The 15,744-nt window shown below is 40.5% G+C and overlaps 1 protein-coding gene across 1 annotated transcript; it reads right to left on the reverse strand.

Annotated features, from left to right (window-relative positions):
* Nucleotides 1-216: 216 nt before the first annotated feature.
* Nucleotides 217-15,447, reverse strand: LOC147331918 (myosin-7-like). The gene is made up of 38 exons (XM_086290480.1): nt 15,355-15,447; nt 13,135-13,195; nt 12,720-12,927; nt 12,001-12,144; nt 10,764-10,920; nt 10,651-10,678; nt 10,461-10,566; nt 9,999-10,091; nt 9,827-9,890; nt 9,629-9,727; nt 9,425-9,528; nt 9,135-9,273; nt 8,946-9,064; nt 8,667-8,816; nt 8,405-8,575; nt 8,002-8,311; nt 7,842-7,921; nt 7,545-7,750; nt 6,448-6,571; nt 6,223-6,359; nt 5,863-6,118; nt 5,543-5,785; nt 5,261-5,437; nt 5,019-5,164; nt 4,833-4,923; nt 4,362-4,751; nt 4,160-4,286; nt 3,958-4,076; nt 3,657-3,853; nt 2,631-2,814; nt 2,245-2,410; nt 2,031-2,155; nt 1,627-1,935; nt 1,342-1,545; nt 956-1,252; nt 746-850; nt 446-541; nt 217-357 (listed from the first exon to the last, which is right to left on the reverse strand). The coding sequence occupies exons 3-38, from the start codon at nt 12,918-12,920 to the stop codon at nt 217-219; spliced, it is 5,805 nt and encodes a 1,934-aa protein (XP_086146606.1). The 5' UTR covers nt 12,921-12,927; nt 13,135-13,195; nt 15,355-15,447.
* Between the last annotated feature and the right edge of the window lie 297 nt (nt 15,448-15,744).

Genomic DNA, 15,744 nt, shown 5'->3' on the forward strand with positions numbered 1-15,744 from the left:
TTGGAAAAGAAGAAGAGAAACAGCTGTCAGGGCTCCAGATTAGTGCAGCTTTAGTGCAACAAAGCAACTATATATATATATAATTACAAAGTGATATCAACTGACAGAACACATACTCTATCTGTGCTAAAGAACGAACAGCAGAGCAGCAAAAGAGTTAAATGCAGCCACTAGAGGGCAGCACGTGTCAGGGTCAGATGCTGCAAAGTGCATGTGTCAAACCTTGGATCCGACATCGCGGCTCTTGGCACGAAGCTTGTTGACCTGAGACTCAGCGATGTCAGCTCTCTCTTCAGCCTCCTCCAGCTCATGCTGCATCTTGCGGAACTTGCCAAGATGAACATTGGCCTGTTCTTCCTGTTAAGGTTAATGAAACAAACCTGAGTATTTGGAGACAGAAGACGACACCACGTGTAGACTTCACCTCAAACATTACCACACTTACAGCCTCCTCTGCAGATCTTTTGTAGGCTTTAACTTTCAGCTGCAGCTTGTCCACTAGATCTTGAAGCCGCACGATGTTCTTGCGATCTTCTTCAGTCTGTGGAAATGAGAAACAAGGTTACACATTTGGCCTGTGAATGACTGGCAACCTGTTTAGGGTTTACTCTGTAAGGGCTCTGTCAATCACTCCCATAACCCTAAAGCAGATAAGTAGTGAAGAAAATAAATGGATGGATGGTTTCAAACTTACAAAAAATGCTTAATTCAACCTGGGAAAAGGATGCTGATAGTTTCCACAAACCTGGTAGGTGAGTTCCTTGATGCGACGTTCATATTTACGCACCCCCTTCACAGCATCACTGCTTTTCTTCTGCTCCATTTCCACCTCATTTTCAAGCTCCCTTACCTGGTTGGGGACATGAAATACAGATAACTCTCCAAAGAATTTCTTTCAAGAATTGAAAAATTTAATTTCCCAGAAATAACACAGATATGTAAAAGAAGTGCTCACCCTGGCCTCGAGCTTCTGCACCTGCTTCTTGCCTCCCTTCATGGCGATCTGCTCAGCTTCATCCAGGCGGTGCTGCAGGTCTTTGATGGTTTGCTCCATGTTCTTCTTCATTCGCTCCAGATGAGCGCTGGTGTCCTGCTCCTTCTTCAGCTCCTCTGCCATCATGGCAGCATCAGTGATGGCCTTCTTGGCCTTCTCCTCTGCATTCCTGCACTCCTGCACTGCCTCCTCCACTTCAGTTTGAAGCTGGGATGTATCAGCCTCCAGCTTCTTCTTTTGGTTTATCAGGCTGGTGTTCTGCATACAATAAACAAAGACAAATGATGTCGTATGATATGCAGTACCTTTGGTCAGCAATTTAATATGAACCTTTCTGTCTGTGTCACCTGTGAGTGCAGTAGCTGCACCCTCTCTGTAACATCCAGCAGCTCTTGCTCTGCAAGTTTGCGGCTTCTCTCTGTTTGCTCCAGAGCTGCTCTCAGCTCCTCCACTTCAGCCTGAAGCAGGGTGTTGCGTCGCTCAACAATGACAATGTTTTCCTTCATATCATCACTGGCTCGCAGAGAGTCGTCCAGCTGAAGTTGTGTGTCCTAGAAAAATGTTTGATCCTCTGGTTATAAATAATCCATTACAGAAATAGAAACATGAGAAATAATTACTTTTTAGTTTACCTTCAGATGGGCATGGACGGCCTTAAGTTGTTTCTGGGCCTCGGCTGCCTGCCTGTTGGCCTGGCTTAGCTGGATCTCCATCTCATTCAGGTCTCCTTCCATTTTCTTCTTCAGCCGCAGAGCCTCATTCCTGCTGCGAGTCTCAGCTTCAAGAGAGCTCTGCAGGGTGTCGATGGTCCTCTGGAGGTTTCTCTTGCTCTGCTCCATCTCTTCATCCTTCTCGGCCAGTTTACGCTCCATGTCAGCCTTGATTTGGTTGAACTCAAGCTGAGCTCTTAGAATCTTGCCCTCCTCGTGCTCAAGAGAACCCTAAGACGGTCGTGAAATCACATTTTGAACTGTTCTTTTTAAAGTTATAAATATATATACATAAGAGACTGGAGGATATTAGGTTTTAGTCGCACCTCTGCTTCCTCAAGGGCAGACTGAATCTCACTCTTTTCTTGCTCCAGCTGCTTACGGACCTTCTCCAACTCATGAATGGTTTTTCCCCCCTCACCAAGTTGCTCAGTGAGGTCAGAGATTTCCTCTGTGTATGAAAGTAGTTGTGTTCAGTGTACTTTTCTTTTGTACCTGTATGTGTGTGTGTGCATGTGTTGTGAATGTGCGTTCAGTTACCCTGAAGATTCTTGTTCTCTCTCTTCATGGTCTCCAAATGTTCAAGAGACTCTTCATAAGAGTTCTTCAGTTTGAAGAGCTCAGTGCTGAGAGACCTGGCCTCCTTCTGGGAGCTCTCCAGCTCACACTGACACTCCTCAAACTTCTGTTTCCACTCAGAAAGAATCTGAGATAGACATTGAGATAGAAATGGTATGAATTTAGGCTTAAATCACTGACCTCTCCATAGTTTCCCCTGTATCTGCACTGTAACAACTCTTTGACAAAGCAAGAGGTAGTTATTTGTCACAGACATGCCAGGTTTATAGTTCAACATGAAGAACAGAAAGCATGATTTTAATGATTAATGTGTTTGCAGTAGTTTAACGATAAAATATGAAAAATACTTTGTCAAAGTTTCTTTGCTTCTTGTCCAGAGCAGCGGCAGCAGCATTAGACCTCTCTACATCCACCATGAGATCTTCAATCTCATTCTGCAGCCTGTGTTTGGTCTTCTCCAGAGAGGAGCATTTAGCATTCACTGCTTCAACAGCCTCCTCAGCGTCCTGCAGACGCTGAGCCAGCTTCTTTCTAAAAGTGAAACACAACTGTTTTTATATTTTGGGCCATTATTTAGTTATTGAACATTTGTACTCTGTAGCCTTCTATAGATATAAAAATCTATCGAAGGCTTGCAGACGTACGTATGTTTATGCTTGCTTCCAATTACATATTAGAAGCTTGTTTTATTTTGTTTTTGCCTGAAAGGGAGCTTCAGGAACAACACTTTCCTTTCAGAAAATGTTAGATTTTACATTTGTTCAGGTGACCACAAGAAGTCAACTATGTACGCGGCATTTTTTAACTTTCGAATATAACCAACTAGTATTGTTGTTTTTCTGTCATTCTGGGCCAACGACACCCAGCAAAGGACACCACGTGCACTGTGGACATTGGGGTGTATGCTCATTACTTGAACTCCTTGATCAAAACGGCTCAAATCAAAACATTGAAGACGTAATTATCGTCATCACAGCTGTCGCCACTCAGCAAAATCTTCTGCACCAGCGTTGGTATTGGAGAAAAAAAAAAAGCTACAAAAAAATTCCAACTGTTTTCAAAGTTTCCTCCAGAAGGTCTCGCCTTATCACGTATACCTTCTCTACCTATCATCTGGAAATCTCAGAGCTTCTGTACTGATACATTATTGAAATGGCACTGAAGATCAAACACTCGTGTCTTCAACCCATCCATGGTACCCGCGCAGCAGGTTGTAAAAATTGGGACGTGCACAACATGCCATGCCACCATTTGATAGCAAAAAAGGTATAAAAAGGCCTTAAAGCAGGTGGTCCTATCTTTACTGTTCTTCTTTTGAGCTCTTTATCATATTTCACAGTTTAGATTAATATTCTTGTTTGTATTTAACTTACTTGGCCTCTTCTAGTTCTTCAGTCCTCTGGATGGCATCAGTTTCATACTTGGTTCTCCACTGAGCCACCTCAGAGTTGGCCTTGGACATGCCACGCTGCAGTTCAGCTTTAGCTTCCTGCTCCTCCTCATACTGCTCCCTGAGCAGGTCACAGTCATGGCGAGAAGACTGCACTGCATGGGCTAATGCATTCTTGGCCTGGATGGATATATATATATATAATATGTGTATAATGGGGGCAATTATCTTGCAGCTTGGGTTTTTATTTTTAATTTATTTGGATCTATACTAGTTTTGCATACCTTTATTTCCTCTTCTAGCTGTCTCTTTATATCTTCAAGTTGTTGGTTATAGGAATTCTTTCCTCTAGTCAGCTGAGAAACGAGAGATTCTTTCTCTTCCATCTGTCTTAAAAGCTCATCTGCAGAGGTTCAAGTTCATTATATTCCATTGTTTTGTATTAAATGCGTATGACATTTTAAGTGAACACAGGATAATACAAACCATTCTCTGCTTGAAGCTTGGCTTTCTGAGTGGTTAAGTCACTAAGGGATCGTTGATATTCATCACACTTGGTCCTGTATTCATTCATTTGATCCTCCAAAGTTCTGCAGGTCTTTTCCAGTGTAGTCTAAATATAACAGTTCACAGACAGTCTAGATGTTAATCTGTTATTTGAAGTGACCAACCACATTTTTAAACTTACCTTAGACTTTACAGTTTGTTCCATATTGGAGACCACATCATCCAGCTCCAGTCTGAGCTCACTCTTCTCCTTCTCCAGTTTCTGCTTGACTCTCTGCAGGTTGTCAATCTGCTCTCCCAGCTCAGCAACACTGTCGGCTTGTTTCTTCCTGAGTGTGGCAGTAGTGGCTTCGTGGTGCAGAGTGGCCTCTTCGAGGTCTCTGCGCAGTTTCTGGAACTCGGCCTCCCTCTTCTTGTTCATCTCAATCTGGGCAGCTGTGGCTCCTCCAGCCTCCTCCAACCTCTCACTGATCTCCTCCAGCTCTCTGGCCAGGTCAGCTCTCTGCTTCTCCACCTTGGCTCGAGCAGCTCTCTCTGCTTCGAGCTCTTCCTCCAGCTCCTCTACACGAGCCTGGTGTGAGAATAACATGTTGAAATGAGTCAGTACTTTAAAAAATACAGTTAAGACAAAAAACAGTGCACATTTTGTCACCTGTAGCTCTTTCAGTTTCTTTTGCAGTTGAATAATGATGGCCTGTTCATCTTCAACTTTGCTGTTCAGCTGGCTGATTTCAAAGTCTTTCCTGCAGCATTTTTTCTTGTCAGTGTTAGGCAACAAAACAGTGTACATGGTATTCAGTGATGATACTGACTGAACAATGTTGAGATGAATGCTTACTTTTTCAGACGCTCCTCCAGCTGTTGCTTGTCATTTTCAAGATCCATCACAGACTCCTGGGTCAACTTTAGATCTCCCTCTAGCTTCCTCTTAGCTCTCTCGAGGTCCATTCGAATCTTTTTCTCTTGCTCAAGAGATCCTTCAAGCTTATGGCAAAACGAAATATTATTGCATTTCTGAATAGCTTAATCCCCAATATAGTGTCATCTAAGTAGCATAATTTCAAAAAGTTTATATTTTACATCATCCACTTGCTGCTCCAGCTTAGCCTTGGCCTTGGTCAGAGTGTTGACTTTGTCTTCCTCACTTTGCAGGTCATCCAGAGTTTGCTGATGAGCTTCCTGTAAAGCTTTCTTTTCCTTGGTCAGCTTGGCAATGATCTCATCTAAAGCAGCCATCTCTTCAACAAGGTTCTTGACCTGTTGCAGGTAAATGATGGTATTACAAATTCTGTGCACAGCTTAGACACATGACTCTTTTTCATACCCTTGTTGTCAGAAATAGAAATATCAAATTAGTCATACCTTGTTCTCAGTGGCATGCTTCTCTTTCTCCACTTTAGCTAGAGTTAACTCTAAGTCATCGATGTCTTTCTTCAGCTCGGTGCACTCGTCCTCCAGCTTCCTCTTCTTAGCAGTCAGTTCTGCATTCATCTCCTCCTCATCCTCCAGCCTCTCTGTCAGCTCTTTGATTTTGGCTTCCAGCTGAATCTTGCTCTTGATCAGCCCCTCACATCTTTCTTCAGCATCACATAGATTGTCTTGTTCCTACCAAATAGAATTCTTGTTAGTGCTCACTTTAATGACACATTTAAAGCAATATATAACTATGGTGTCATTCTTACTGCTTGAACTTGGAGCTGCAGGTCATTCTTCTCTTGGAGAAGAGTCACCATTTTCTCCTCTAGTTCCTTTCTTCGAGCTTCAGATTTTGCATAAGCTTCTTTGAGTTTTAGGAATTCTTCCTTCATGTTGGCCATCTCCTTTTCTGCCTCAGCAGATCTCAGCAGAGGTTTGATCTTGAAGAAAAGCTTCATCCAGGGCCAATTCTTAACCCCCATGAAGGCACGTATGTTCCACTGGATTACTAATAAAGCATCTCTAGAAGTTTTTTCAAGTAAATTAGGGATTCAGTTAAGCATAAAATCACAAAACAATAACTACTGAATGTTTAATGACCAGTATCACGTGGCTGTAGAAGATACCTGCGTTCCACCATCTTCTGATACTCAATGCGAGACAAAAGACCACGGGATCTGGCTTGAATCGCTGTGATGATTTTGGAAAGACGCTCATCTCTCATCTCCTCAAGCAGACCCAGCAAGCCAGCCTTGAAGAACACCTAACAACAGCAATGGGTTTTAAGGTTGCAAAATTCTGTTTTTATTTTTGGACATTTTTACTGATATGAGTAACACCTGAGAAGATACCTTTGTATGCCCAAACTTGTATTGGTTGTGATCAATATCCAAAGACCCAAGAAGTTTCTCTGCTCCTTTCCTACTGTCTATGAACTGGCCTTCGGGAATGGCAGCAGGATTCAGGATGCGATATCTAGAAAATGATGTAAACTTGTGCTTATAGTGCAGTGGAAATGCTATCAAAGTTTTGAGATACCCCTACTGAAAGTAGAATGAAGCACACGAGTGTTTTTCATATTCTCTAGTCTAAGGTGTCTAATATATCAGATTTCTTCTTGTATAAAAATATTTTACTGCATAATTAGTAAAAGCAAAAACTTCAATACTCTGAACTCATGTAATTTCATAATAGAATGTCTGATTCTTTCTGAATTGGTGTGAGAGTCAACAAGAGGTCTTTAAACATGTCTGAAAAACAGAATGTGAATTTCTTAATGTATTAGGTAAATTTACTACTTTCAAATATTTTTAAGTATGAAAATCTGTGCTTTTAATGTACTCATATACTTTTCAACTTTTTATTCTTTTTGAAAACTTGACGACATGATGATTATTGCTCATTTGGAAGCATTTTTCTTTATAGTTTTTCAAGAAATTGAGTACGGGTTTGCACTAAAGAGCTTAAAGCTAGCAACTTAGGTAACTCACCTAGCTTCTCCAAACTAAATGAGTTTTTCAATTTTTCAATCTTCAAAGACTTACCATGGATATTTTAGAAATACATCTGTAAAGATTGTGGCTCATTGGGGTTGGTTTAAATTACAAATGAAACGTACTTTAATGTGAAAAAAAATTCATCTAACCAGTTACTCATGAGCTCCTATCAGTCAAAGCCTATATGGTGCCCTTTCCAACAATCTTTTACAGTTTTGTTTTGGGATTTTTTTTTTGTTAATTTAGGCTGCATATCACAATATCTGTCAATGTAAATATTTTTGCAGTAAAATATTTTACACAAGCACTAGTATTGTTCTTGACAGCACTAACAAGATCCCATTTCATATATTAGACATTTTAGACAGTATGAAAAATTGTTTGTTTTTCTTGTGGTCTGGGTATCTCGCATGTGGGAGCATTTCCAACCTGTGATCTTAATGAGGTAATACCTCTGCTTGAAATCTCCATAGAGGATCCTGTTGGGGAAACCCTTTCTGCAGATCCTGATGCCTTCCAGCACACCGTTACAGCGCAGCTGGTGCATCACCAGAGGGTTCTCCATGGCCCCTGGAGTCTTGGTCTCGTTGGGGATGATGCAGCGTACAAAGTGAGGGTGAGTCGACCTCAAGTTGGTCATCAGCTTGTTCAGGTTCTCCTTTAATGAGGTAAAACAGATATTTAGAAATACTAATGATAGTTGCATGTAAAAACCATTTAGTCCAAGAAATCTAAAACATAAGCAGTACCCTGTGAAGAGCAGACACTGTCTGAAAGGAGGATCCTTTTTTCTTCTTCTCTTTTTTTCCCTCGACAGCTTCAGACATAGCTGTTGAGAAAATATGTGTTGTTAGTACTAGACAAGAAACCCTACAAATATCTTCAAACTAGATATTCAGCCAGGTGTACCTGAGTCAGCTCCTGCATAATTTGCAAACAGAGTTGCAAGAAGTTTGAGGGTAGACTTTTGGTACAATGCCACAACAGTCTCATTCAGAGGATCCTTGTTCTTCACCAACCAGTTGTTGATATTATAATCAACAGTTCCAGCGTAGTGAACCAGGGCAAAGTGAGCCTCTGGTTTTCCTTTGACAACTCTGGGCTTCTGGAAGTTGCTGGATTTTCCCAGGTGGTTGTCATAGAGCTTAGCTTTAAAGGTGGCATCACTGGCTTTGGGGAACATGCACTCCTCTTCAAGGATGGACATGATACCCATGGGCTGCAATTTATGAGTGAAAGGGCAAAATATGAGTTTTGTTTTTTTTTTTAAATACCATATTTGAGCTGAACATGTAATAGTTCAGGGTCTCACCTTTTCAATCAGGTCGATACAGGCCTGCAGATCCATGCCAAAGTCAATGAAAGTCCATTCGATGCCCTCTTTCTTGTACTCTTCCTGCTCCAGTACAAACATGTGGTGGTTGAAAAACTGTTGCAGTTTTTCATTGGTGAAGTTGATGCACATCTGCTCAAAGGTGTTGAACTGTAAAGAAAGAAAGAAAGAAAATGTATTCAATTTTAATCATTCTGTACATATTATGTTGGGAGAGATGCAGTTTACTGTGATTACTCACATCAAAGATTTCAAATCCGGCAATGTCCAGCACCCCTATGAAGTACTGGCGAGGCTGCCTGGTCTCCAGTGACTGGTTGATTCGCATTACCATCCACAGGAACATCCTCTCATAAACAGCTTTTGATAGAGCACCAACAGCATAGTTCACCTGTGGAATGGGAACACAAGGACCATACAAGAAGCCACAAAGCAAGGAGGGTGTATTCCTCATTTTTGAATCTAAATCTAACCATTTAAAGATAACTGTATTGAAATATGCCTTCTCTTATTCTCTGACCTGGGCCACATTTTGTCCTTTGGTGACCCACTCGTTTCCTACTTTGACTCTTGGGTGACAGAGACCTTTGATGAGGTCGGCAGAGTTCAGGCCCATCAGATATGCAACTTTGTCAGCATCTGAAGAAAAAATAGAATACTTTGATTGGTTTGATTCTGTGCCAAAGTGCCAAACAGAACCACACTGTACCTTCAGTGCCATCAGCCTCTGCCTGCTCCTCTCGCTGCTTCTGCTTGAATTTCATGTTACCATAGTGCATGATGGCACCAGTCAGCTTGTACACAGAGTTCTTTTCCTCTTGCGTAAAGCCCAATACATCAAAGGCACTCTGTAGAACAGCATACAATAATGTCTCAACATCCTTAAAGTGAAAATATCACTTTAAGTAATCGGTCCAAAACTTCTACGGTGCTCTATAAGACCAACACCTGGACTTATTAAATGAGAGGTTATAAAATAGCAATAAGTGAGAGCCTGACATCTGTTGCCATGAGTTCCTCAGCGTCATCAATGGAGGCCACTTGGGTTTCCCCCTGTGAGATGAAGGCATAGTCATAGGGATTATTGGTGATCAGCAGCATCTCTGGAAGACACATGAATGAATGAAAAAAGGTGATAAAGGTGGGCATGTGACAATATAGAACCTATGTTTTATATTTTTTTATACCGTTCCATGCACTAACCCAAGATTTCAGGCTTTTTGTTGGACAGAATCTGGTAGAAGATGTGGTAATCTCTCTCTGCCTTGAGCTGGAAGATCACACGAGACTTCTCCAGAAGGTCTGACAAACGTGAAGTAGAAGGTATTTGTGTTAAATATACTGTGTGACTGTTTGACAAAATAAATATTATATAAGTGTTGAAAGAATGTTTGTTCTTACATGTTTCGATATCAGCAGAGGCTACTTTTCCCCTGGTATCAAAGTGAATTCGGATAAATTTACCCTGAAAAGATAATATTTGCATTTAAAAACCTTCCTCTTACTGACTAATTCCATAGAAACATAATATTCACAATACTCATGTTTCAGTTTTAAAATATTTGCCACTCACAAATCTGGAGGAGTTGTCATTCCTAATGGTCTTGGCATTGCCAAAGGCCTCCAGAGCAGGGTTAGCCTGGATAATTTGATCCTCCAGGGTGCCCTGTCATAAAGGAACACTGTGGTTGTTAAATGTGTGAATATTTAGAGGTTATCTCTTTTTTCTTTTTCTTTTTCTTTTAATTAAGAATCTCTGCTAGCAGATTATATGAAATCAGGAGAAACGTTTGTAGTCTTTGCAGGTCTTAAGCCATCATCATTGATGAGAAGCAATCCAAGCCTGTCACCCTGGTTAAAAGTGAAAAATTCTTTTGGTTAGTGTCAATTAGAATATCTATTTCTCTACTTGTTGTCCATGGTTACCCTGAAGAACAATTTTAAAAAGCCTAACATGTTTTGATAACATAGTGTTTGAGGTACTTTGCATTTGCATTGATGAGCTCTTGGACCTAAGACAGAGTTTACTGCTTACCTTGTCCTTGACATTTGTGTCCTTCTTAACACTTCCAGCCGCAATACTTGCAAAATACTGGATTACTCGCTTTGTGTTGACGGTCTTTCCTGCACCAGATTCTCCACTGTAATTGCAAAGTCACTCATCAATACGTAAATGCACCATATTGTAGAATAATGTTGTGTTGTGTATCCAAGACTTTACATACGTGATCAGAATTGACTGATTTTCACGGTCTGCAAAAAAGTACGTTTGCAAAGGTTATGTCAGTATATGTCCCAAAACTTAAACCAAACTGTATCTATTAATATCCATCTGTACCTGCCAGCATGTACTGGTAGGCATTGTCAGAGATGGAGAAGATATGAGGAGGTGCTTCACTCCTCTTCTTTCCTCTGTAGGCAAGAACCACCTCCTGATTGTAGACTGGCAGCCATTTGTAGGGGTTGACAGTCACGCAGAACAACCCAGAGTAGGTCTGAGAATATAAAGAAAACCATTGCTGTTAAGGCATAAATGCATTTCTATTTCTAATTTAAAACTTTTTGTTTGGATTTGCTTCAGGCTTTGGACATGCCGCTCATTTGATGGTAACTCCTAGAACATTGTTGTGTCTAGATTCAAGATTCAAGGTCTTTATTGTCAATGCAGTGTACTAAAATGCCACTTCACCCCAAGCCCCCCGTGGTGCATTTATAAGAATATAAAAAACATATCTAAAAACAGATATGAGACTAGAAATTACAAATAAGTAATAACTCACTAAATTTGGGTAAAGTTAAGAGATAAAAAGTACTATTACTAACTATATCTATGCACAATAAACAAAGACAGGACAGAGGCAATATGAAGTGGCCATGTGCAATTATAGTAAAGTGAGATGATTGTGCAGTAGGAATGAATACCAGGTTCAAGTTATGAGTCAGGATATTGTACACAAGACAGGACGAAGACGTGCAAGATGCAAAATGTGCAAATATAGTATAGTTTAGATGTGTTCAGTAACTATGTGACTGAGGTGTGCAAATAAGCGTATTGTTCCTAGTTTGTAGTAGATTTGTGGAAGTTTTTGAGTTTTTTGGTGAGTATTGTAAGGTGTTTTTAAAAGTGTTTGTGTTTATCAGTCCTTTGGTGGTAGTGAGTTGAGGGCTTTGACTGCTTGGGGGGGAAAGCTCTTGCTTCTATGTTAACATTTTAAGTACATTCCTAGTTAATGGAATACAGTATTTGCTAAAGTTAGAAAAAATGAAGCTTCTGAATATTTCTGCCAGCCCCCAATATCAAGCTTAACCACAGTTCATAGGTCATCTTCGTGCCAACGTTCCCCAGCCGATCGCTTATTGCTTCCCTACAGTTCTTACACATCTGCTATCCTCTTTGCAACCCACTTATATGCAATCTCTTCAGTTTCATGCTGTGTCTGATTTAATCAATGCCATCTCATTCCTGTTCTTTTCAGAACATTTTGCTGCTCCTCATCTGGTGAAAGCACCAGATGTAAATGACTGCAAATAGGTTTTACCAGGTTTTCCTTGTTTTTGACTTGCTAACTACTCACATAGATCATCCATGCTGCATAACGCTCTTTGAGATTAAACAGCACAGCTGGTTCATGGAGGAAGGTCAGCATGGCCATGTCTTCAATCTTGTCAAACTTTGGAGGATTTTGTTGCAGAATCTGCGAGTCTTTGACAGTCACAGTCTGGAAGGAAGAAAATAGAATGTGTTTTGATGATTTGGGTTATGAAACCAAACATTAACCTCCTGTTGTCTGTGTTACCTGCTTGTTCTGCCCTGTTATTGTCAGCATTACTTGTGTAGTGTTACAGTGCATACCACAGGCTGTCATTGCCAGATGGCAGCAATACCTCGCTTCATCACTCAGCTGCTCTGTGCTGTGAGCGGAGACTTTAATTGCACTAGTAGACAGGCTTCCATTTGAACTTGTCCTGACACTCACTTAAGGACAACACTTTAAATCATTCATAGATTTACACTCAGATTATCACTTTCTCCCAGACATGCACTCATATGCACTCACATCTAATGTGTTTCCTGTGCTGCTCTAACTGACCTGGTTACTGGAGTGGCTCCAGTTCATCAAAATCACCTGATAGATTTAGTTTTATGGTACAGAGTGGTGTACTGAACGACCAAGTGGACCAGGCAATCGATTGCCTACCACTACAGTATGTAAGGTAGGCTAAGTAAGATTATATTTGACTTAACCGCAATCTCACTGTGCAAACAAAATGCTAAAAACAGCAACGAACTAACCTTCCCATTCTGGGTCTCTACAGTGACCTTGTCTCCATCTCGGCTGGTGATGGTTGCCTTCACAAACTCTTCTACTGGATCAGGGACAAAGCATTCCTTCTTAATGTCAAAAGGACGCGTCGAGGCCTCCATACGTTCCTTCTCCGACTTCCTTAGGTACTGGGCAGCCGCCCCAAACACAGACATCTCTGCATCCCCCATCACAGCACTAATATACATGCAAAGAGTTGGTTCAGAGCTTGATACTTTTTCTTTCTTTTCTTTAAAAATTTACTGCACTCCATACTTATGCAAATGAAAATCTAACTTATTTTCTTTGTCCAAACCATATATAGAATTTCCACTGATGGAAATATATAATTGCCATATAATTGACTCTGTAATATAAGTTGTTATAAAAAGAAAGATCATTTACCAGTGGGTTCAGCTCAGATGACAAGTGAGCTCAGACTTCACTGTATGAAATGATGATTCACCTGCAGTAACCAGAGAAAAAGAGTGTTTAATGAGATTCTGCAACATCCTTTTGGGTCATGTAAATGGACTGGATCTTATGAAGTGCTTTTCTACAATACTTAAGCACTTAAAGTGCTGAATACAACGTGTCTCAGTCACCCAAGTATTTTTTCTACATCTTAGTGCTTTCTATCTAACATTCACACTCAGATGGGAGCAACTCGGGGTTTAGTCTCTTGCCCACTTTGGCATGTAGCAGCCAGGGATCGAACCAGTAACCTTCTAGATTAGTAGATAACCTACCACAGAGGTGGGACCAAGTCATTGTTTTGCAAGTCTCAAGTAAGTCTCAAGTCTTTATCCTCAAGTCTCAAGTCAAGTCTCAAGTAATGTCAGGCAAGTCAGAGTCGAGTCTCAAGTCACTGGTGTAAAAGTCCAAGTCAAGTCACAAGTCTGAAACTTTGAATTTCAAGTCCTTTCGAGTCTTTAAAAAAAAAAAAAAATAACGAAAAAATAATGTTGCAGTTATGCTAAATGTAAATATTAGACCATGTAATTTTAAAATCTGTGTTTTTCTCAACACATGACAAAATAGTGAACTTAGAAAATATACACAAATTGTGAAATTGCACCTCTTTAAAATGCAGCTCAATTAAAGCTAGCTCCAAGAATAATTTTCACCGACAGTTCTGAGATAAGCTGCATGTTATTCTTGGATGCGGTTGTAGGACCGGCTTTAAAATCGCATGACAAAAATATCATACATAAATAAATGATATTTTTTTAAAAAATATCATTTAAAAAAAAAAACTGCATCACCAACGTAGCCTGGACAACATTTGCTAGTTAGATGAAGTCAGCTATCTCATCGTAGCATATTTATATGCATATTTATAATCATACGGTTCTTGGAGTGAGTGCATACACTCATGAAGTTTAGTAACTTCAGGTCACTGCAACAAGCCCAGGTACAGTTTACCGACGGATGGGTGCAGGACCTTGAAATGCACCGTGTAGAACGAAAGACCATCGTACGTATCATAAGTTTACCAGTCTCACAAATCGTCATCATAAATACACATTCCTTAACCGTTTATTAATAGGACCTTTGAGCTCAATGGTAATTAATTAGCAGTGGAAATAATTTCTGGTAGCGTCACAGAAATGTAGCAGTGACAATAATACTGTATGCTGTAATCGTACTGGGCAATTAGTGATACAAAAAACCTGTTTTATCCTGTGAATAAAAGTATATGTTTTTGTCAATGTACCATAATAACAGAAGCGAAACGCAATATTGTGTCAGGACAATTCACTATTTATGCACAATAAATAAAGGAGCATAGCGCGACAATTTCTGTTCAGCGCCAGACTTGCTTGTAACCTATATCACCAATTATGTTATGAAAAATGACGCATTAACTACAACAGCAGACTGACCTTTGTGGAAATGCTTGGAGCAGACTAACCTGTGAGCTGGAGGGTTCTGGGACGTTATATTTGATCTTTGAATGGCTGCAATCCAGGCCATCCGTCACGTCTTTGTTACTTCGGAAACATGGCTCGAACAATTTCTCCTCAATGACGTAATCCGATAACAACCGATCTCTTTACCCGTCGGCTTCCCGTGGCTGTCATGCGACCGGCTATTTGCAGTTAGTAATACAACAGCTTCTTGACATTTTTGTGTTTCTATTTATGGCTGTGTGACTGATTTTAATTGAAAGCCTGCATGCGCTAGTACCGCTTGCCACGAGTTCCCAGAATCCTTTGCGGTTCTACCCGTGAATGACGTCACATTTTCAATCTCTATATAATATGCATGTTAAATTTTATATTTGGGGTAAAATATCAAGTCTTTTCAAGTAAACCGGTTCAAGTCCAATTCAAGTCCCAAGTCATTGGTGTAAAAGTCCAAGTCAAGTCACAAGTCTTAGAACATTTTTTCAAGTCAAGTCTAAAGTCATAAAATTAATGACTCGAGTCTGACTCGAGTCCAAGTCATGTGACTCGAGTCCACACCTCTGACCTACCACAGCCATACAAAGTACACCAGTCCAGTGTTAGCTAAGTGTTAAATAGGACCAGGAGACCTTATAACACCACATTTAAACCTGTTTAGTTTAGACAATGGGAAAATAAACTATGATAACAGCATGCAAAGTATAACCAGACTTACAGAGGCCAGGTGAAGAGAAAGCAGCTGGTAGACCTGCAGGCAAAGCTGGGATCAAATATATAACCCCAGATAACCCTACCTTACAAGGCCAAGGGCACCACCCTGACCTGATAACACACACACACACTTGGTAACCACCATCATTTTCATCACTTATGACAGGGCTCTCCATGGTCATGAGATGATGTCTGGCTGCCCTCTCTGCTTGTTTGTCTCCACCTCTCATGTCCAAATAATGTGATTTTTGGGAACACCGCCAGGAACTTTCTGCAGCATAACTCATCTGTGACTCACCCAAACATAGCTTCTCTATCTCTAATTCTGCCACACTTTTTTCCTGTCATCTCTTGCACTGAATTCTTCTTCCAAGTGGGGACTGGTCATGGATGG

Source organism: Aulonocara sp. 'chitande type north' Nkhata Bay, linkage group LG4, assembly GCF_057382095.1.
Source record: "Aulonocara sp. 'chitande type north' Nkhata Bay isolate Kocher_YH1m ecotype deep benthic linkage group LG4, A_spYH_male_GT1.1, whole genome shotgun sequence".
NCBI lineage: Eukaryota > Metazoa > Chordata > Actinopteri > Cichliformes > Cichlidae > Aulonocara > Aulonocara sp. 'chitande type north' Nkhata Bay.